Here is a 23,008-nt window from a genome sequence, read left to right as displayed (position 1 = left end):
TTCTTTTAACACTGATCAGCGCACAAGATTGTATCATTTAAAAAAATCTCCAGCGTTTGATTTCAACCAGTGACGTTTAGATTTCATAATATTTGCACGCATTCTATTGCACTATTTACATTCGCGCAAGACATAACCAACTGTGTTTATGTGACTACTCTCACTAAAGACGGACGTTTTTGACATCATTTTTGTGTGTAGGAAAAACGACTTAATTTGGAATGCGCAAGTTTTAAAAAGATGTGGGAAGTGATTTCAATCAGCTGTCCCGAAACAACAGCGAAAGTGTTGAATCTGAGCACGCAGACTGCTTTTGCAGGTGCGATGTCTTTTGAAGCTAGAAGCAATTTGCAAATTTTGACAGCTAGAGAATGGAGACAGTATTGTTGGAATTCTCACAAGAAAAGTTTCCAAATGCCTGATTTGATGTGATAATCTTTGTTGATTAATTTAATAATAAACAGTTGCTGTAATTTCCTGTTTTATAAACCCCAAACTTGCGAGAGTGAGTAAAATTATGCACCAAAATTCAGACCCTGTATGGTATCGATTTAATATTGGTACTTCGGTATTAGATTGTGGTACCGTACCGAAGCCAAAATTGTGGTATCGACCGCAGGAACCAGGGTCTAAATGAAGTTTCGGGTAGATATTTCCCCCTCAAAACAGCCCTGCTCACGAGGTAGTACTTTTCAAAGTTTAGGAACTTTCAGGGGTGGAACTTGGCCGCTGAACATGCCGATTGGTTGACTTCATGCAGCATTTTGATTGGCTGACTCCAGGCAGCATTTTATTTCAACTTCAATAATTGTATTTATTTCTGCGGTGCGCGAGTTGTTTGCTAGACCCCTTCACGGTTAAGTTCACAGGAAAATTCACGGTGCGCATTTCGGGGTCAGAAAGTTCATTCCATCCCATTGACTTGTGTGTTAACCAGAGAATTTCTCGTCAAGAAAATAAATGCCTACTTGCGTCGTGAACTGTGAAAATCGCACAAGTTGTGGAGTCAAGTTTGTCAGGATTCTCTTTTTTCTCCGTTATTTCCAGATTCAATCATCATCAAAAAAGGTGCTTTAAATCTCTTGAAAAACTAAAAGACATAAATGACCTGTATGTATTCGAAATAAAATATATGATCGTACTGAATGTCAGCTTGCTTATTTTGCTCAAGATAAGGATTTAATAAGTCCACATGTCATGCAAACAAGAACCTATGCTTCTGACCACAGGTCGAGAGCTGTCATTCCAACCACAATAGTTGCTCTTTGCGAACGTTCGTTGGAACTATGATTTCGGGAAACACCGACTTGTTGAACTATGCAGGGTTTTTCCTACATTGAAAATTTTTTGGCGGCCGCCAAAACAAATTTTTGCCCCGCCAAAGCCTTATTTGATCAGTTATTGTGATTTATGAGTGATGTAGATCTACTGCGCTTGTGATCGGCGCATGTTAACTGATGACAGAGAGAACGAGCGGAGAGCCCTACCCCGCGCGCACGAAGAGAGAACGAGCGGAGAGCCCTACCCCGCGCGCACGCTCTCGATCTTCAAAATAAGCACCGTTTTAGCATTCTAATATATCACATATCACGTTAATCAAAAGTTCGGAAGACCGAATCCATGTTGCACGTGGTGGATTCGGACATTTTTGTCCTTGAACTACCGCTGGATGTGAATTGCGCTCAAAAAAACGCTAACTCTTCACCGACCAGCTGACATAAACCATACTTTCAATAAACGGGAAACAAATCCTATCCAGTTATGAAGTGTTTTCTGTGTGTTGACAAATCTTTTGCGATGTTCTAACAGACGGGATTCACACACAAAGCGTCTGCTGGTGTCCGATTCGCGACCTAATGACTCCTTTGAACCGAATCATTTTAACGACTGGTTAGAACAACTGAACTGTCCAACACTGAACTCACGAATCAGTTTAATCATTTACTCAGAACATCTGAAATGAGAACACAAGTGTGCTCACCCAATTTAGCAAGAGTGGATGATAGTAAGAATTAGTTTGAATTATCCACAGTCTTTCAGCTTATTTCTGTTGACAATGTGTAGTAAATAAATAGCCTAAAATCATTTAGTTTAGACTGGAGTGAGGTGAAACCAGAACAAAGTTATTAGCTAGCTGATAATTTTAAGAAATTGTATATGGCAGAAAATTAGGCTATTTGTTATTTTTTTAATACTATTTTTTTAATATTGATATGGTTATATACCAAAACAATTATTTGTAAATAGTGTAAAAATGAGGAACAAAAGAAACAAAAATCAAGGTATCGAAATAAGATAAGCAAAAATTACAAACTGTTTCTTTGAATTTATTTTAAATTTATTGTCAGTATTGCGATCGCAGATCACGTGGGTAGGGTACTTTTTACTGTATATGTGTGGATGACCATGTCTGTCAGCCACCACCGAAGACCATTTTTGACCCAGGAAAAACCCTGCTATGTTGATAACGATGGAACTTGCGACCATAGTTGGCTAACGATGATTTTGGCTAACGATGCTTTTGCATATTCATTTAATCTTGCACAAACAATATAAATTGGTACGTTTCTAGTCATTGTCCTCATTTAATATTTGCCTTATAAATACTTGCCCTCTGTAGCGAACCTAAGCTATGGTCCATTACCTGGTGCTCTGAAATTCATTGACTAAGCCAAGGTAAAAAGAGTAAAGTGTTACAAAAAGTGGTAGTAGTTAGCCGCAGGCTAGTGCCAACATTGTGACAACAACGGTAGATTTAAGCCATGGTAAGTAAACAAAATGTTTTCTGTAAACTGTAGACTGATTTATTGGTTAGGTGAAGTTTGATATCTGGCAATAATTGTGACCTGTGGCATGCTACAGACTATCTTTACATTAGCACTTTCACTATGACAACAGTAGATCGCATTGTTTTTCTGACCCCATTCTGTGCGCGCACCCAACCTAGGTTTTCGATGTTAACAAACATTGCAGGGGTCTATTAGAATCAACAATTAAGTTAAAAAAATACAACAGATGGACCGACAAGAGGTTCAGGCTTTATTAAGGTTATATGCGGAGGACGATATCCAGCAGGAACTGGAAAGCGGTGTGCAGTCCTACGTCCCCGGTTTAATACTTTACCGCAATGAAAACGCAGACAACAACAGGTCTGAGGGAAAAAAAGTTCCTGGGACAAATTTTTATGGGTCATTTGAGTGGAAATAGGTCTTTTGGTGTTGGCTGCATCCAAAATGTACCTCACAAAACTTTTCGGACAGACTTGTGTGTCAACACTTTAATGATCTACAACAAAACAGAGAGAGAGCTGACCTCTTTCACCTGCGTCCTCACAAAGCTTTGTCATTTGTATGTGGTTTAAGCCCTGCCAGTTTTCGACCATCAGATGTGTATTATCTTGAACTAATACTAGAGAGTAGCGCAGAAACGCAGTGTCAACGCTGTTCTGTGACTAAAGTAAAGTCACTAAAGTAGCTTAGAAACTCAACTGTTATAGGCATACATTTTAATACCTTTGAAGTAAGTAGCCTACAAACCACAGCTTCATAATGAATAGAGACGGTATGAGTAATTCACACACACAATCACTCTCTCATTAATGCATTCAAATAAATGTAATGTAGACCTAGGGATGAAACGATTACCGGTTTCACGATAAACCACGGTAAAATTTAGTGACGGTTAGTAATATTGTATAAAATTTAATTATCATTAAAACCGCGTGAGGCTATCACGATTTTAAAACTCGCGGTAAATCTTGTCCAGTCAGCGTCAGTCTGGCGCAGCACCGCTGTTTTCTGAATGAGAAGAAATGGCAGAAGGCAGTGACAGCGCCGGGAGATTTTTTCAGATATCTAAAAGGACCAAATCTTAGGCGTTGTCATATTTTGGCTTTTACAAAAGTCCTGAGGGAAACTCAATCGAAGATGATCACCCTGTCTGCAGAACATGCCAGAATAAAGTCGCTGTAATGGGGGAAACACTTCAAAACTACGAACGCAAGGCAAGTGGACTTTGACCTGAATACCAAAACTACGTCTGGGAAATAATTACGTGAAGCGAACGAACAAGTTCAGACAAGACTAGGGTGACATTTAAGGGATAATAATCAGGGTTTGCCATTAACAACCGCCGTTTGCGGGTGTAAGTTAACGTTATTTCGGCTGCACACTAGCCACTCTGCTGTTGAACTTATTATAGTCTTCTCAAAAGCCATCTGTTATAATCGCGTTGCGCATTATAACCACTCACACGTGTTTATATTGAGTTTATGAATGCAATGTCTCATAATCAGAGGCGTTCAGATTATCCGGAATTTTGTTCAGAGCGCGCCGCTCACACGCTGAAATCTACACTAAAAGCAGAGATGTGTGTGTGATGTACGCAAGAGATTCACTCATCATACAGTGGATGACTGTTTTTGTTCTATTTCAGCAGCGAAAATAGTTTCAAACAAACACAGCAGAACCACAGCGCATCTGATATGACTGGCACAACGCTGGCGAATTTAGGGACCGTCTCTAAAGTTACACACAACATTGGTAACGTTATACACGTTTGAAACGTTAATAGCATTTGAAGAGAATGACAGTCATAAAACTGACTGTAAAGTGATCATCTAGGTGTCAGGTATGATGCAGACATTTTGATATTTAATAAAATAAACTAAACTGTCAAATCATATGCAAATATGGATATGCATTATTTCTCTAGGATACTGTTTGGGCTCTTACACAAAACATGCTAGATTTAAATGCATCATTGCTGAACACTGATGAGAATATTGCTTGAGAATATATTTACAGAGATAATATTAGAGATTATATTTACGAGAAATTATTATTATTTATGCATTGCTATTGACGACGGCCATTATAAGGAAGAAAATCCCACAGAATCTTGCTTTAAAAAAGTGCATAGAGCTGCTTTAGTTTGTTTGTTAATTTTCAAATATAAAACTTGAACAAAACCGTGATAATATTGGTAACCGTGATTATTTGGGTCACTATAATCGTGATGTTAAATTTCCATACCGTTTCATCCCTATGTAGACCTACTGTGTTAATTTATCTGTATCTGATGTACAACAAGCAGAAATCTGCCCCATAGACAATAACTGCTGAAAGTGAACCGTTTCCTTCAAGTAAAATCACAAAGAAATGTACTACAGTATTATATTGTAATATAATACAATATAAACAAATATTTACAGTACAAACCTTATCAGTGAACTTACTCAAAAACTTTATGAGGGCAAAAAATGAGAAAAAAAAAAAAAAGCAAATGAATCGTTCATTAATCGTAATCGAGGTAAAATGTTCAATTAATCAAGGTTTTTATTTTTGGTCAAAATCTTTACAGCCCTACTCAGGAGACAGGAAATGAAGCTAACTATTGGATTCAGACGTGCCTTTATGCCTTCTTACCTTCGAATGCATCCTCAGAATTAGCATTTTTAAGTTTTCATACGTTGTCAAATATTAGTGCATCATGTTCATAGTCAATGTAATGAACTACACTGTTTACTTTGCTAGGACACCCGTGAGAGCTAACTTCATACAGCCATCAACAACCAGCTGGTTAAAAGCAACCGCACAAAAAAAAAAGTCTCAGAAAAGTTAAGTTAGTTTTGAGAAAAGGTCGAATGGTTTGATATTTTGTTAACTAATGCAAAGGCATTCATGCATTCTCTCTCTGTTTTATACACTATCTGTATCGCACATTATTCCATTCTTACTGTTCAGAAATGGTTGTTTGAATCACATCCATAGGACTCAGTTCAATCAATATCAAAATAGCTATATATTGTATACTTCACGACTGAGGGAGGGGAATAAATCACCCTCTGTAATACTGAAGTGTAACCTGTGGATTTTATGACTTTAAAAGGACCAAGAACACCTGTAATCATCATCACCACATATTGTACTGTAAACAGTGACCTCCTCAACATGATTTCATGTCCTTGAAAAGATGCTTCACCAGTGAGAATGAAATACTTTGTCTAGCGAAGAGATTGAAGGGGAAAAAACATCCAAAAATGCTTTCACTGAGAGTGAAACATTTATTAAGCAATAATAGATTTCCCCTGCAATTAAACTTGCATTTGCACTTTCTTATACTGTAACTCACCATGTGAAAATTTACATTTAAAAAAACAACCTTTCCAACTTTTTTTTCTTATAAGAAGGCTTCTTGATTAAAATCAATTATAATTTATGTCAAAATAATAACCTTCAATTATCTTTCAATTATAATGAACTGTAGTATCATTATGTAGTAATATAATAGTTTGACTTTAAATATAATTGTTGTGACGAGTTAAATGGATGGAAACATAGATAATAATATAATCATGACAATATAGACCATAATAAAATTATGGAAAAAAATTACATTGAAGAGGGTCAATTCTTGCAGAATTGCTAAATAAAATTGGTGAAAAACAATTTAACTACCTGTTGCTAACCAAAATCTTGAATAATAACAAAACAAAATATCGTTTTATAAACACATTAGTATAAAGTTTAGAACAGGTGGACCAAGATTAACGTGAGTTCGTTCTTTGTTGATTATTCCTCGTGTCAATCGTGGTGAGTAAATAAATCCCCAAAAGATCCTTAAAATCAAAGGCCAGCCTTATGAAAAGTCATCCAGTACTGATATTCCATTCGGTTATTGTGTTCTCGTCCCACTATCGCGTGGTCAAGTGAAGTTTGTGATGAACAAAGGAATACTCCACTCCCCCTTTGTGCTCAACTTTGAGAGGAGACGCACCAAAACTCCCGCTAAAATATTGCAAAATCATTTACCTATGTCAGGAAGTCATCTTCGAGGAGTTTTTGATCTAAAACATGCCAAAGTCCTCTGAGGCGTGATCCCGTTTTGTCGTTATAATCCAAAAGCACAAAAACTTTCTGCGTTCGGATGTTTGGCTTGTATTGATGATAATGCATTGTCTGCACGTGCTTCCCAGCGGGCACCTTGATGTCAATTTGACGTCAAATATGAGTCAAGACTTGACCAATATACTGTACACACCATTTTAAATTCAGTTTGGACAGCAATTTCTTCCAGTGTTAATTAGGTGAAAATCGGAAGTTAATCCCACACTAAAATTGATTTTATGGATATGTTGGCCAAAATTTTTGACGTTCAATTTACATCAAATCAATGTCATGTTTTAGACATCAAATTGATGTCATATTGACATCACATTGATATCAATATTTAGTAATTATTTTTCTTTAAGTTTAAGTATTTTTTTTTTAACTGAGGCCTCGAAACACGTCCATTTGGCATTTCCTTTCGAACTGTGTTGGATTTGTAACATATTTTACATGAATCAATGTTTTAAAATCGTTGTGTTTGCAAAAACAACAATAAAAAAATCTTAAATGATAAAAGTGCCACAATTGTCCCACTATCATGTGGAGGAGTGGCATTTTGCATTAAAATGAAATTAGTTAATTATAAATGCTTATGTTTGTAAATGCTGCGTGACTTTGACGTGTTTAATGGGCGTGCGCGTTGAACATTCAACTCGATTTCAAACACTGGAGCGCGCAGAGTTGCCATGGAAACGGCGCAGCAAGCAACAGCTGACAACCAACCGACAAGCCGCGAAGCTCCCTCTGTCGCTGTTGTTTTTTACTGCTTTCAGGTGAGTTTAGTCTGTAAAGTTACTCAAATAATACACACAACTGTTCCTGACCCTTTTCTTACGTGTAATTGACGCTTCTGTTGAATATTTACTTTATAGAAAAGTAACTTTAGCGTCTTCGAAGTTCATTAGCATCTCAACCGCCTCAGAACAGGTAACTTAAGTTAACGTTAACGTAAGCTCTTGTTTATAAAAGTTTGGACTTTTAATCAAATATTTATGGTAGATGACAGGTTTTGATAGTTTTTGTAAAGGTTTTGCTGCCAATTGAATGGGTCATTAGAAGTTGGCTAATGAATTTACAGTAACGTTAAATGTTAATCGATGACATCACTTAACTTACACAGAAAAAAATGCGATCGCGAAAATTGTCTGAAACTGGTTAAAATATTGATAAAAATGTTCTGTGATTTCAGGAAGGACAAAATAACCCCTCTACAACAGAGGGGAAGCTCTCAAGATCCCAAAATGTCTGAAGGAAGCAGCTGACAGAGAAGTAGGAAACACAGGTGAACTGAAGAAGTTAATTAATCTCATATCCATTTTAACAATATTTTTCACCTATCACATACATCTATCTTCTCTTTATTTTCTCATATTAAATGTTTTATTTATTTAATTCATTTTAGAAGTCTTTGACATCCAAATATAAGTGACGCTGTATGAACAATATTAAATGAATAAGAAACTAAAAACATAAATTCTGATACCCTAAGAATAACAGAAATATGTTTTGTATTAAACTTTCTATTTTCTGAGAAAGATCTTTTTTTTACCTTTCTTTCTCACATTTCACCTCTGCTGTAGCTTCTATCCTTTTAATACACCTGGCATTGTATACTAAATATTGTTTGCTCTGTGATAAATTGTTTATGTTGATGCTTTCCAGGTTGAAGCCCTGCACCGTAGCAGAGTTGGAGTGGATCTCCTATTGGACATCTCTTAAGGTGCTATGAACCATGTGACTAGTAAGTGCAACCTCAAACATACACGTTCAAAAGTTTGGTGTTGGTGTTGTATATCTTTTAAAAAAGTCTTTAAATTAAGATTTTTTTTTTAAAATCCGATGGCTCAGAAAGGCCTCCATTCACGAAGCACAATGACGCATGGACGAGAATATGACGTAGAGCCGTCGTTCGGGCATCCAGGAAATGCACGCTTTAGCACCATTTGAGCACTCTAAGCCAAGACCTAAAGCACAATCAATGTAGAATTCAGCAGCTTAGATACGGCGAGTCTTCCTCTGCTTGTAAACAAAGCTCCTCGCTTTCGGCTCTACGTCATATTCTCGCGCATGCGTCGTGGTGCGAGGCCCAGACGGAACACAAGAACTTTTGAATAAAGTCGTTATTTTGATTTTTCTTTTGCGCACAAAAACTATTCTCGTCGCTTCATTAAACTATTGTAGAACCACTGCAGTGAGAATGACTTTTTAACGTCTTAAGTACCTTTTATGGGTCTTGAGAGAGGAAATGTCATTGCTGCCAATGGAGGCCTTTCTCAGCCATCGGATTTCAACTAAAATATTTTAATGTGTCTGAAGATGAACCAAGGTCTAACGGGTGTCGAACAACATGAGGGTAAGTAATTAATGACATAATTTACATTTTTGGGTGAACTAACCATTTAATTGAATCCTTATTGGTGCAACTCACCCTATAGTGTGTTTCACGTTAAGCGTTTTAAAAACGTCCTGCTGTTTTTAGTGACTGAAATAGTGCAGCAGGTGCTACAGTAGCCTACTGTAGTTAACAAGTCATGTATTATTAAAATGCAGCACAACACAGAAAGTATAACACTAGCTTTAGAGAGTTTAAATTACTTTGTGAATAAATGATGAACAAGTGATGGTTGCTGAAAATAGTATTTATGCTTTAAATGCTGTGAAACACGTAATACAATATTTGCTCCATCTTCATTCAGGTGCTGTACAGCAGTCAAGCCCAGCATCTTCAGAGGCTGATATAAACAAAATCATATGGAGAACTATATCTGCTCCTGACAGATATGGGGGAATGGGCAGCGATTGATCTGTATTCAGATTTGGTGTACATTTATCTACATCAATCATCTTTTCCATGCTATTTTAATTTGCTTTACATTGTCTCTTGATACAAAATCCTGTATTGTGTGTACCAAAATGCATTAGTATTTTTTACATATAAGCCTGATTAATAAATTGTTCTTGCATTATTACTTTTGGGTCATTATTTTGGTGGTCAAGAAGACATCAATGTGTGGATGTCAAATTGACATCAAGTTTTTGACATCAATTTGATTTGCATTTTTGACCTGTTTTTTGACGTCAATGTTTGATGTCAATTTGACGTCGTTTTGACATCAATTGCCCGCTGGGTTAGACAGCTCGTTTGACCACGCCCCTTTCACCCATGACCCCACCCCCTGCCCAATACCATGCACTTAGCAGAATGACACCTACAGTTACACCTACAAACGCTTGTGAAGAACTTTATTTAAGCTAGTCTACGTTTATAATATATATATATATATATAAAAGGATAAAAAAAGTCAAGATAATAATAATAATAATAATTTTAGTCGTGGATACAGCACTCATGAATGAATCATTTCTTAGCAGGAAATCCAGAGATGTCAAATATGTTGATTCACATTTTTTCCCCTTGCATTTAACACATAGGTCACTGAGTGTATTGAGGGTGTGGTTTTTGAGTAAATTGCTTATAATAAATATACATTCACGAAAGCTTATTAGGCTGTATTGGTGACATGGAAACCCTAGTATGTGGATAAGTGTAAATATTTCTAAGTGTTTCTAATCTCTCTAAGTGCACTGATTCAAACCATCTGTGCTGCCTTCTGTTAGTGCTAAAGAGTTATTTAGTGTGTTGATCTTGATTAATTAATTTTATTAGTAAAAAAAAAAAAAAAAAAAAATTCTCTAGGCTATATCATAATATCTCTCATAACAGCCCACAAGAAAAAAATAATAGCTGATCTTTTTTAATGACCCTGTTTTGTTTTGTTTTTCATACATTTGTATAAAGATCTTGTATTTCATTTTAGTAGGCCTACTGAACTTCGGAAGCTATATATGATACTTGACTAAATAAGTACGACTCTGATCATCATATTCAAAACGTTTCTGTTTTGAGAAACAGCTTTTCGTTGCAGTATTAAAACAATTATCTCTTTTATTTAGTGAAAATAAATGTATGTAACTACATCTCTCTCTTCTGTGTGTGTGTGTGTGTGTGTGTGTGTGTGTGGTAACACTTTAGTTTAGGGTCCAATTCTCACTATTAACGTGTTGCTTATTAGCATGCATATGTTTATTAGGACTTATAAAGCACATATTATTGCCTTATTCTAACTATTAAGTTAACTCCTAACTAGCAATTAGGAGTTTATTGAGTCCAAAAGCATAGTTAATAGTTAGTTAATGAGAATTGGACCCTAACTAAAGTGTATATATTTGCAAGAAAAAGTATGTGAACCGCTTGCAGAATCTGTGAAAATGTGAATAATTTTAACAAAATAAGAGAGATCATAAAATGCATGTTATTTTTTTATTTAGCACTGTCCTGAATAAGATATTTTGCATATAAAAATGTTTACATGTAGTCCACAAGACAAGACAATTGCTGAATTTATTAAAATGACCCTTTTCCAAAGTTTATGAACCATTTATTCATAATACTGTGTGTCGGCCCTGCATGATCCACGGCTGTTTTTGTTTTGTTTTGTGATGGTTGTTCATGAGTCCCTTGTTTGTCCTGAGCAATTTGAACAGGATGAAGATTTTTCTTATTTTGTTTAAATATCAGGTTTTTTTTTTAGTTTTTTTTATTTAGTACTGCCCTTCAGAAGCAACAGAAGATACATACATGTTTCCCGGAAGACAAATTAAGTACAATTTACCTTGATCTTAATCCATCATGTTTCCTTCTGGAGCATCAGTGAATGTTTCAACCTTCTTTTTAATAGTTGTGTTTGAGTCCCTCAATTGTCCTCTGTGAAAAGATGGATCTCAAAATCATACAGTCCCTGCTAGAGAGAGTGTTAAAAGATGCTGGAAAACTGAAGAATGTGCAGGACCTGGAGGATTTTCTAAAGAACATTGGGCAGTTTAACTGCTCAGGACAAACAAGGGACTCAAGAACAACTCAAGACTCAAGGTCGTGGATCATAAAGGTAACGAAACAGTATAAAGAATCAATGGTTGATAAACTTTTGAATGGGGTCATTTTAATATGTGTAAAATATCTTATTCAGGACAGTCCTAAATAAAGAATAACATGTAGGATCTCTCTTATTTTGTTTCTCTTATCACAGATTCTGCAAGCGGTTCTCATACTTTTTCTTGCAACTGTGTGTGTATGTATATATATATATATATATATATATATGAACTTCGCCTGTGCCACTGACTCCAGATAACAAGTCAGTGCATAGTAAGTAACATAGATACATGAGTTCGCAACCAGCACCCCAACACAATTCATCATCCGAGTCTGCTTGACAGACTGATACATTCATATCTTAACTTTGCACAACTGTGGTATTCAAATGGCTTCCTGTCTCTTTTCTCATTTGGGGGATGTAAACAGATTAACGCAAAATCTTTCGAGAGCCCCCTCCCCGTTCCCGACACAAACCAGTGCACCCAGAAGGAATTAATTGGTTTCAGCAGTCATCCCTTCTGAACAATCCACTTGAGCGCCCCCAATGTAGCCTCCCGGCAGAGACATCTCATCTGTCTCACACTCCTCCCCCACAGAGCCGATGTCTAGACCCTCTTGCTGCAGTGTGCATCCATGCTCACACTTGACTAGGGCATTAGGTTCACACCCTGCACTATCAGTCGGGATGATGCTAGATAATGACTCAGGCCGAGTTGCTGGAACGCTCAGCTCTTGAGACACTGGCAAACCATCTGATCTATTTTTCCCCCCTCATGTAAACATGCCATATTGCAGGCATGCAATGTGATTATTGAATGTTTGTAATGTCTGGAATCGCCACTATTAGACGCATACCCACCCGTCTGCGTCTTATTGTGGACAGGAACACTGGGGAGGGAGGGAGGGACGGATGGATGTTTAACAAGGACTACAGAATTGAAACAGTGTCGTAATGTCATTATGTGACAGTTCCCCGTCCCTTCAGGCCTGTCAATCTTTTGGCCATGCGTCACTACGTTTCATTTAGAGTGACGTACAGAGGCAGGTCGATGCAGGCGATTGTGTAAGTGGTATTAATCAATAATCGTATTTATTCTCAGCTTAATATTTTACACTAGAATGTTTCAAAGTGGTGATCCAGTTTAGGTCATTCATTGTTAGACTTCAGAAACCAACTAGGGTTTGTTTACTGGTCCGCCACGCAAAAGTAGAACAGTAACTTTTATGACTGCGAATCAGAGTGTGATATCAAATCAGTGCAAAATTTGTGAAGCCATTTTCTGTTTCGGTGTTGGCGTAGTTACCGTGTTTTGCCTTTGTGGGGCAGTACTGCTCTCAGAAATGAACATGCATGGTGGTGCAGAATGATCCTTTGGTTTTATGATTATGTGTTTAATTTAATAATGACAAATTGTATCAGGGGGAATATGAAGAGAAACAGTCTTGCAACTGAAGTTCAGTTCCAGCTGATTTTATTTCCTTCTTGGAAAAAGACAAAGTTCTGTACAGAGGTCTGACAGGCAGTGACTTGACACAATTGGCTGGCTTTTGAGTTCACTACTCAAATGTTGAGATATGGTATGGCAAGACAAAACAATATTGTACACAGCATATTGCACAAAATGAAACAATAAAACATATCTATATATTCCAAAAGTCATGAACAACACTCTTAAACATAGGGATGTATAAAGATATATGTTCTTGTTCCTGTCATGATATATCATTGTCAGACATAAACACGCAATCTTTTACTTATTTTACAGTCAATGTACATAGAAATCTTCATGTTGATCCTCTGCCTTAAACACAACTGCTCTACATAAACCTGAATTCAGAAATACAAAATGCTATTTGCCATGCCATAATATACTAAAACAATTAGCTACATTTAGCCAACAAGTAGAAAAGATTAAATATCCTTGTACAATTATGGAGTGAAGACATACTTCATTGTTCATGAATTATAGGCATTTCGACCGTATCTGTAATTCCATCCAGTGGTTCAAACCGAAACGTGTCACTATAAAAGCACAAAGAAATTGGTATTCAAAAGGTACAGTATCCCCAATAAGGACGCGATAAATCGCAGCTGTTGCTGCGGCTACATACAACCTCATTCAGCGCGCGCGCGCGCATCGTAGGCTAATGACGATTGGTCGTTGAAATGCAGATACTGTCTCTTTAAGAAGCCTGTGGATTGACACTGTAAACATGTTTAGGGGGCAGATTTTGGAGACAACCCAACCCCCTGGCTTTAAAAATCGGAAATCCAAACAGCGATATTCACCGATTGACACCCCCTCGATAGATTTTGTACAAAAATACACTCAGAAAATAATGAAACATTTAATCTCCGTTCCATGTGAGAGGTCATCAATTAAATAATACGAAACAAGACTAGCCCTTCCGCGAGACAGACGGACATGTGCATGTGTAGCCTATACACACAACAGACTGACTAGAACACAACTGACTGAGGGGAGCAATGTTTGGCCGTTATAAATACATCGATATAAAAATGCCAGCGCTTAAAAGTTACTTGCGAGAGAACGAGGATGAAAAAGTAAAAAGGCAGAGAAAGAGAAAGAGAGAGATAGAACGCTCCTCGGATGAATTTTGGTCCTGATTTGTAGTGTAAAGAGTCGAATCATCTGAGTTGCGTCTGAATCCTGATGTCATGACGACAGAAAAGCTGGTGATTGTGATTGTTTGTTTTTGCGTCTGATCTGGCGCTGCCATTCAACACCAGTCACGCTTCTCAACAGCCTTTCGTAGTTAAATCGTAATGAAAGCATGCGATTCTGGTCTAACAAACGACCTCAAGCGCTCCATTCAGTACCTCCAGCAAAAACAAGCATTTGACCAGACTTTTTTTCTGTTTAAAAACGTCCCTTTTTAAGTCGGAGAGGGCGCACAACGTGAACTCGCCACCGCGCAACGCCTTCTTCCTCTGCGTCCAAAGCGCGCCTCCTTCCAGCACCAAACGAGCAAGCTAAGCACTTTCATCTGCACTCTTGTCAGTGGATAATGAGAGCCCACAGTATCTGATGCATGATAAACAAGAGGAGTCATGTCGTTGACTCGTCTTCTGACTTGTCTCGGAGGGCTTTGAAGCCCTCCAGTCATTTTTCAAGTTGTCCTTTCAATCAGACTCATTATTAGAGCTCAATAAGTGAACACCAAGTTGGATATTGTCGATTCGAGCCAGTCCCCTGATATCATCTCGCTCACCTCTGGGGTGCAGTAGTCGGGGAACTCAAAGTGCGAGCCGGAGCCCGACTCAAAGTTGAACTCCAAATCTCTGTCCAGAGGCGCTGTGCCAAAGGTGCTTAAACTGTCAAAGCCGGGACTGGGGTCCGCCAGCTCGTCCTCGAACTCCTCGTCCGAGGAGGAGGACTGCGAGGAGGACGAGTGCGAGGCGGAGGGCGTCGGAGACGGCGCGCGCGTGTACTTGAAGCGCATGGCGGGCTCCGCGTCTTCTTTTCCGCTCGCGAGCCCGTCTTCATACAGGCTCAGCGGGTCGCTGGATTCCGCCGAGCTGCTCAGAGTGGGACTGGCCGGTACAGCGACGGAGGGCGGGCTGCTGTCAGAGCTGCATCCCCCGAACACATGCCCGCGCTTTGCTGGTTTCTCGGGTATTTGTTTGGCGGCGGAGACAGACCTGGACTTGTAGAGAGCGTGGTGGTCTGCAGGGACGGAGTGGGCGGTCAGCTCCAGCGTCGTGGACTTTCTGTGCGTCCTGCTGAGAGTTTTCGAGCTCTTTTTGGATGCAGACTTCGCGCCGGGGCTGCCGCTCACGCGCTCCCCCTTCTCCCCAGTCTTGCCGCTGGATGACTTCACCTTCTTCCGAGGTCGATATTTGTAGTCAGGATAGTCTGCCATGTGCTTGAGCCGCAGACGCTCGGCCTCGCGGATGAAGGGGATCTTGTCGCTGTCTTTCAAAAGTTTCCAGCGCTTGCCGAGCCTCTTGGAGATCTCCGCGTTGTGCATGTCCGGCGACTGTTCCATAATCTTGCGCCTCTCTATTTGCGACCAAACCATGAATGCGTTCATTGGCCTTTTGATGTGGCCCGATGGGGTTTTGCACCATGCGATGTCCATTTTATCCCCAGTTGAGTTCGGGGAGCCTGGAGTCTGAGAGGCGTCCATGTCTAGGTCCATCTCTCCCGAATCAATAGAATCGCCGGGGAGCACGTCGCTGTTGTTGCTGATGTGCGTTTGCTCCACCATAGCCAGGTCTGTGCCCATGCACTACAACAGTCTCAACTTTTAATTGCGCACAAAAATCCTACACGTGCTGCAGCTCGAGACGCTTTGAGAGCGCTAAGAGTCTTTCTTCTTCACTCTTGTGTGGAATATGATTCAGTCAGTCTGGAAACAAAGTTGCTGCTGCTGACTGTCTTCTGGTTCAGCACGCCGTCCACAAAGCGCATATCCCCGTGAGGAGCTCTGTCAAGTCCCGGCAATGTCGCTAAAATCAACAGTCTGCCGTTCAACTGCCGGTTCGACTGAAAACGAACCCAGAGTGCGCTCTGGACGCGAAGTATCTGAAGCCGTTTAATGGAAACGGACAAGTGTCTTCAGCATAGTTTGTCGTATGACCATGCGGTAGGTTTAGACGACTGCACTTTTTCATGCTCTGAGCTTCCTATCACCCTTCACAACTTTCAATACTTCTGCTAAACCGCCTCACAAGGATTTATCCTTTTCCGAAGGTATAAAGGAAAGAGAATCCAGCCAATCAGCTGCTGTCACTAGCCTATCCTCAGCCAAAGCCACACCTCGTCGCCGTTCATTGGCTGAATATAGTATCTAATAATAATCGGCGCGTGCAATGAGAAGCTTTCTGTCTGACCTCATTCCATCTACACTGCAAACTTAGTTTTAAAGGCACATTATGCACTCCCCCTTTCCTAGATCGCACGCTGAATTTGGCATGGGTGCGTAAGTTAGGATAAGCAATTATGATGTTCGATTATGAGCGATAACACGGATTAAAACTTAAGACAGTTTTCCGCAATCAAGTGTTTACTACTCTGTCTCGCTCGTATTGCATACATCATAGAGGAACTGATTTTCTTTTTCAATATATTAAATTGCGGTATGAATATAATGTTCTAATAGTAGGTACATAAAAACATAATCGCTCATCCATTAATACTCAGCATATTACAGCTCCGTGCGTTATTTAGCCTATTTATACACAAAGACAGCGCGCGCCCACATGCCACGCGCTTCCATTCAAAGGCAGCATGTTCTTGTTTTTGTTGGTAGCTCGCGCTGTGGTGATTGAAAATAATACAATTATGATAAAAAATAAATAAAAAATAAAGTTTTATGGTTGGTTTTCAGCAATGTATGTTTCTTAAACAGTCAATTTCACATTCTTCCAAATTGTGTATTTCTAGCTACCATAGAATGAAGCTGATACCAGAATGTACTCACACAGCAAACAGTCAAACGCGAGAGGTGAAGAAAGCGTTTGGCATCATGACTCTGTTAAAACTGCACTCGTTTATGCCTCTAGATGGCGTACTAGAGCCAAAGTAGGGCTGAAAACAGTTGTTATTCCACACAGAAAGTGTCTGCTCGGAATAACTGTTTAACTTGATAAAACAGATCTGAATATGCATTACGTAATCAAGTCATCTATCATGGATAGAAAATAACAACAAAAGGCAAGCATCTCGAGTCCATTCTCACATTATTGTGAGATGTGAAGATGAAGTGATACATCTCCACTATCTCTGCTAAGCAGACAGTGACTTCCTAAACCCTGAATCAATATAACTGCAATCAATACTTCAGTGACCTCATAGCTATAGAATTAGTTAAACAAAATTGTTAACCATTTACCACACCAATAGTACACCGTGTGCATGAGATTTTCTGAGGCAATTCTGTGGCCATTTGATTTTGAATACGGTAATCAAACACCTTTGACTGTTTAAACAGGTGTGCTGGGAGAGAATGCACACTAGCTTACCTTATCGTGTCTCATTACAGGGACAGATGGCCACCCTGCTACACTTACAATTATTTACTTTAGCAGTTACACCTCAACAGGAGCACACCAGCTATAGGCCACGCACAACTGCTATTTTCTCCAGGTGAGTCAAAGGTGAGTACACGCCAAAATGTATTGTAAAATGTACATTAATTTGTTTCCATTTGCTTATATTCTGGACAACCACAAGTGCATTATATCAGTAGGAAGACACCATAGGCAAACATATTTTTTCATGCTCTGGTCAGTTTTGAGGTTTTGGGCTGTTTGGCTTTTCATAATGTGTTGTTTCAGACTAGTGTAAAAAGAAAACATCCATAATAAGCTTTTAAGCAGTGATAATATACACTCAAGTTCCAATCGTAGGTTATAGAGGAGCATAAACATTCAGTCCTGTCAATCATCATTACAAGCGTATATAAGCAACAGCCACTGGCACAGCATGATTTCACCAAGTGCAACATGTTCCTGGATTATTATCTTTGTTGATCCCAGAACAACATTCCAATCAACCAATCAGAATTGAGGGACAAGTTTAGAGTCAGGTTTAGGTTCACAAACAGGGTTAGGTGCATCTACATCAGTGTTATTCACATATTCCCCCTCTGATTTTAAGGATAACTTATGGGTAGGGTTAGCTTTAGGGGTAGTTATATAGTTAGGACTAAATTTTAGGGCAGGAATGTTGTTCCAGGATCTAACTCTTTAACATCAGGACGTGCCAGTCACTGCGCTGTCCCAGTGACAATTCGCCCGGCATCCCTCCTCCTCCACATCCCCTCCTCTTTTTCTTTTATTCTTCCTCTGCGCAGTCCTGTTAGGGGGTTTTATTTCGGAGCACGAGCCGAGCCTCGGGTTCGAGCCTCCTTAGGACAGCAAGCCAAGTTTGTTTACCATTAACTATTAAGTCTGAATGGGCAGGAGAACTTGTGAATAGTACCAAAAAAAATCAATAGCCGTCCAAACACAGCCCTGATGTCAAGGCAAGTCAGTGAAAATTTACATCTTACCAAAGAAAGGAAACCAAACACCCTGAATCACTGTTGTCTTTGCTTTCCAGATGGGATATCATACATCTCGCAAGTTATAACCAAATTCAAGGTTATTTTGGCTAGAAGTGGGTTACTCATAGCCGGACTATATCCAGAGACAGTGACATGACGGCTATTGCTTGCTGGGTCACCTTTATATCCATACTGAAATCTCAGATGGCCAGACAGTGATTAATTTTTTATGAATCATTAAAATATTGGTGTCCGGGACGCTGTGAGACAGGAAACTGTTGTATATACAACGCAAGTTTATACAAGGTTAGCTTAAATGTGTGATATGAATAAATAGTGCTTACAAACAGCTGTTGATATAGTATTCTCAACTGAAACAAAGAGAGGCCTATCCAGAATCAGTATTCCTTACATCACAACTTTACAACATTTCACTTTATCTATTTGAGCCTGTAGATTTCTACAATATATCTTTAAAGGCTAGTTTTCTCAAAATTAGTTTATTCCTTCCTCACTAAGCCAGAAATCTATACTTCAGCAGCACTTACACACACCAAAGATTTTTTCCCTAAAAAATACGAGGATTTTGCGGCTATTGACAGTATTTTCTGATTTATAGAGTGACAAAAAGAGATATCCAAAATCCCCTCTAAAACCTTTGACTCTAATATGCCAACAAAATGAAACAAGAATTTTGTACCTGGCTTTATTTACTGTTCAGATTTCTGTTCTGGAAATGTATGCAAATGAGCGCATATAATTCGATGATTTGCATATTCAAACATCACATTTCAGAAAACTTGTAATACGACAATTTGGGGAAGTATGGTGATATCTAGTACCCTATTCACCAGGGGTGTCTTTTAAGAAAACAAAAAACCGCACAGGATGAAATTCGTGTGCAATTGCCACCGAAAAATGAGCTACAACAGGAGGATCAGAGATGGACAAATCCACTCATAATGAGAGTATTTGATCTCATAGGCTGGAACGAGAGGCTTTAGTAATGGTCTGGCGGCACGGCGGCAGCATGCTTAATTCACTCATTCACTCCCCACTACCACCGTGTTCAATCCAAACCCCACTCCTCAAGCTTGGCTTAGTGTTGCCATGGAAATCCTGACTGTTTGCTCTCAAAACACATTCAGACAAGAAAGTACATGATCTCGCCAGTCTTAGCCCAGCGGAGCTGAACTACACAGTCTACAAGGACACGGGAACGTCCTTATCAATGTGCGCGTCGATCTCTTCTCTGCCACCAAACACACACACAAACAAATATTCATGGATTTGCATAGATGTCAATCTGATGGCCGGGGTTATATAGACAAGCGGCCAACGGAATAGATCTGGGTTTTATGAAAATGAGCTTATCCTGCAGTTGCCAGGAAGACGAATTGGGGCAGGGAACAGTGCAAACAGTGTGCACCCTGAGGTCAGAATGATAGTTGGAGCCGTTATGACACGGTCTGGAGGAGCGTGCCTCAGAGTTATTCATTACATTCTTTCTGTCCCATCATTGCTGCCTTCCTCATTACCAGGCTAATTTCTCCAGCCTCTCTGTGCCGCTGCCATCGCACAATGGAGTCTTTGTGCATGCGAGCATGCGTGTGTGTATCTGTGTGAGATTGCTAAGCTTCATTGAAACTGTTCAACTGAAATATAACTGCGGTCCAACCTGGCCCCAGCAGGTATTTCTCTTCGCTTTTAAAGCTGTGTTGGCCATCTGTAATGCTTTAAGTTCTTATAATCTTAACTTCTGCATAAAGTTCACCCAAATGTCTGTCCCTTTCTTTAGTGGGATAAGCTTGCTTGCAGTGAGGTCACCCAGATAACTTGCACCAGAGAGCCAAAAACGGTTACAACCAATTGTCCAGCTCAGCAGATTATTTCCCCCGGAGCAGAAGACTGAGGTAAGAACACAAGTTCCAAAGTGAACGGCTGATGGCTTATCTTTCACAAGGGTTTACTTCCCCATTGCAGCTATAAATCATGAACAGCGGCCAAAGACACGCCTCCTTTTTTCAGGTTTCACGTGTTTCTAACGTTCACCAGTGCAAGAGCTTCCAAGAACAGTAACGTTTTATCTTGATAGTATCACTTCATCAGCATAACTATTCTCGAAAAGTGGTTTCGTGTTAATTATGAGCTGATGCATTTGCTGGAGAAAGAGTCCATAGACAAACGGAACAGTATTTGTTGGATGGATTCCAGTCATGATATAATCAGGTTCATTTGTTTAAAGTGTTACCAACTGTTATAAACCGAGGTGATGCTAATTAAAGACCAACTGATCCAGAAACATGTTTATTTCAATTAATTTATTGACAGCTGGATGAATCTTATGAAACCTGTCAAGAAAATCTCATTTATATATCACCCTAAAACGAAAAGAAAAATAATTAAGAGCTGAAAAGAAAGGGAAGCAATAAAGCCTCTTTCACAACCTATAAGATTTTTTTACACTGTGCTATTATTTTATGACAATTAAACACTCCCACGTAATTCTCATTAGTGTAATGTCATAAATTGCGTTCTTATTATTTTAATGTGAAAAAAACATATTTATACATTATTTGAAGGGTGAAGTATTTTTATAGCATTGCAGCATTTGTTTTACATCATTGGCTTTAAAGAATGCGTATTTAAATAAAAGAAAGCCCTCAATGTACTAAAGTGATAAAAACACTGTATTACTGTAATGGGAATATAATGAGAATCACCATTATGCCTAATGGAAATCATTCTTTCTTAAAGGAAAAAAAGAGAAAAAAGTAAACTGTCTAATCTGTTATGATAATTGATTTAATTAAAATCGTTTTGCAATGGAAAAATGTTGTGTCTTAAGGTTAGTCTTTGTTATGCAAAATCGAATTTCTTTTTCTCCCCCATTAATGTTGTGGTAAAATGTGACCTGGAGATATTTTTGGTTTGATTTACAGAAGGATTTTGGGGGAAAACAAGTTGAGAATTTATTGGAAAGTGTATCTTGACATGTATGAATAGAAGCAGGTAAAGAGCATCTATATTTAATGTACAATATAATGTACAATACTGCTGTGTAGTCACCAAATGAAAACAATTTTTTCACTTATGTGTCTCTGACAGCTTAAACTTGATCTCTTATTTAGTAAACACTAGAGGTTTTACTCAAGGTTATGAATAGAGCTTGTGCTGCTCTGGAGGCAACAAAAAGTGTTTTGATGAACAGAGTGCATTCACTTGTAGAAAGGTCTTGTTTATGTTTCGCAAGCAACCTTGAGCAGAATATTTTCTCTGTGTTATTGTGAGTAGTCTGAGCTTTTAAGTAACAAGAGAGGTAAATGTTGTTGTGGACAGCAAAGCGAGTGAAGAAAGAATGGCTAAATTTATACAGTTATGGAGAGTGAATGGCCGCTCTGCTTTGAAAGTTATGTAAATTAGCTCAAGGTTTGTATCAAAACTGGAGTATGTTTAGGTGAACATTGGAAGAACATGTTTAGCCTTGTCCTTTAATGGAGGTTTTGTGTCCTTTAATCAGGTTGTAGTTTAGCTGACACCTGACCCTTGGTTTGTCTGTGTGTGTGTGTGTGTGTGGTCCCTATGTTATGGGGACAAAATGTCCCATGAAGATGGCAAAAACCCAAAATCCTTGTCCTTTTGGGGACATTTTTTGGTCCTAGAGGAAAACGGCTTATAAATCATAGTACGTGATGTTTTTAAAAAAATGTATAAATTCTGAAAGTTTTCTGTGATGGGTAGGTTTAGGGTTAGGGTTAGGGGGTGTAATATACAGTTTGTACAGTATAAAAACCATTATGTCTATGGAATGTCCCCATAAAACATGGAAACTTTGTGTGTGTGTGTTGGCTGAAAGGCTCACATCCATTTTCCTGTCTGTTGGAGTTAGAGAGGATGCATCACTGACTGAACAGGTGCTGTATCATACAGAAACAGATCCACACACACACACACACACACACACACACACACACACACACACACACACACACACACACACACACACACACACACACACACACACACACACACACACACACACACACACACACACACACATGTTTGTTTTAGTGAAATGTGAGGACATTCCATTGGCGTAATGGTTTTTATACCGTACAAACCGTATTTTCTATCCCCTTACACTGCCCCTGCCCCTAAACCTAGCCCT

At 38.9% G+C, this 23,008-nt stretch overlaps 2 protein-coding genes across 2 annotated transcripts in view; one reads left to right on the top strand and one right to left on the bottom strand.

The window, feature by feature from the left end:
* Positions 1-23,008, top strand: part of LOC307133404 (zona pellucida sperm-binding protein 1-like) — a 596,987-nt gene that overhangs the window by 247,791 nt on the left and 326,188 nt on the right. The gene's annotated exons all lie outside the window — the stretch shown is intronic.
* On the bottom strand, positions 13,282-17,115 carry sox4a (SRY-box transcription factor 4a). The gene has a single exon (XM_079829389.1). The coding sequence runs from the start codon at positions 16,075-16,077 to the stop codon at positions 14,995-14,997; it is 1,083 nt and encodes a 360-aa protein (XP_079685515.1). The 5' UTR covers positions 16,078-17,115; the 3' UTR covers positions 13,282-14,994.

This window comes from Gobio gobio (assembly GCF_949357685.1).
Source record: "Gobio gobio genome assembly, chromosome: 11".
Classification (NCBI taxonomy): domain Eukaryota; kingdom Metazoa; phylum Chordata; class Actinopteri; order Cypriniformes; family Gobionidae; genus Gobio; species Gobio gobio.
Note: the sequence above shows the minus strand (reverse complement) of the source record. Positions and strands in the feature narration are given on the sequence as shown.

Bases quoted from the DNA above. Each gene is read 5' to 3' on its own strand.
- sox4a (XM_079829389.1), bottom strand. From the start codon at position 16,077: ATGGGCACAGACCTGGCTATGGTGGAGCAAACGCACATCAGCAACAAC.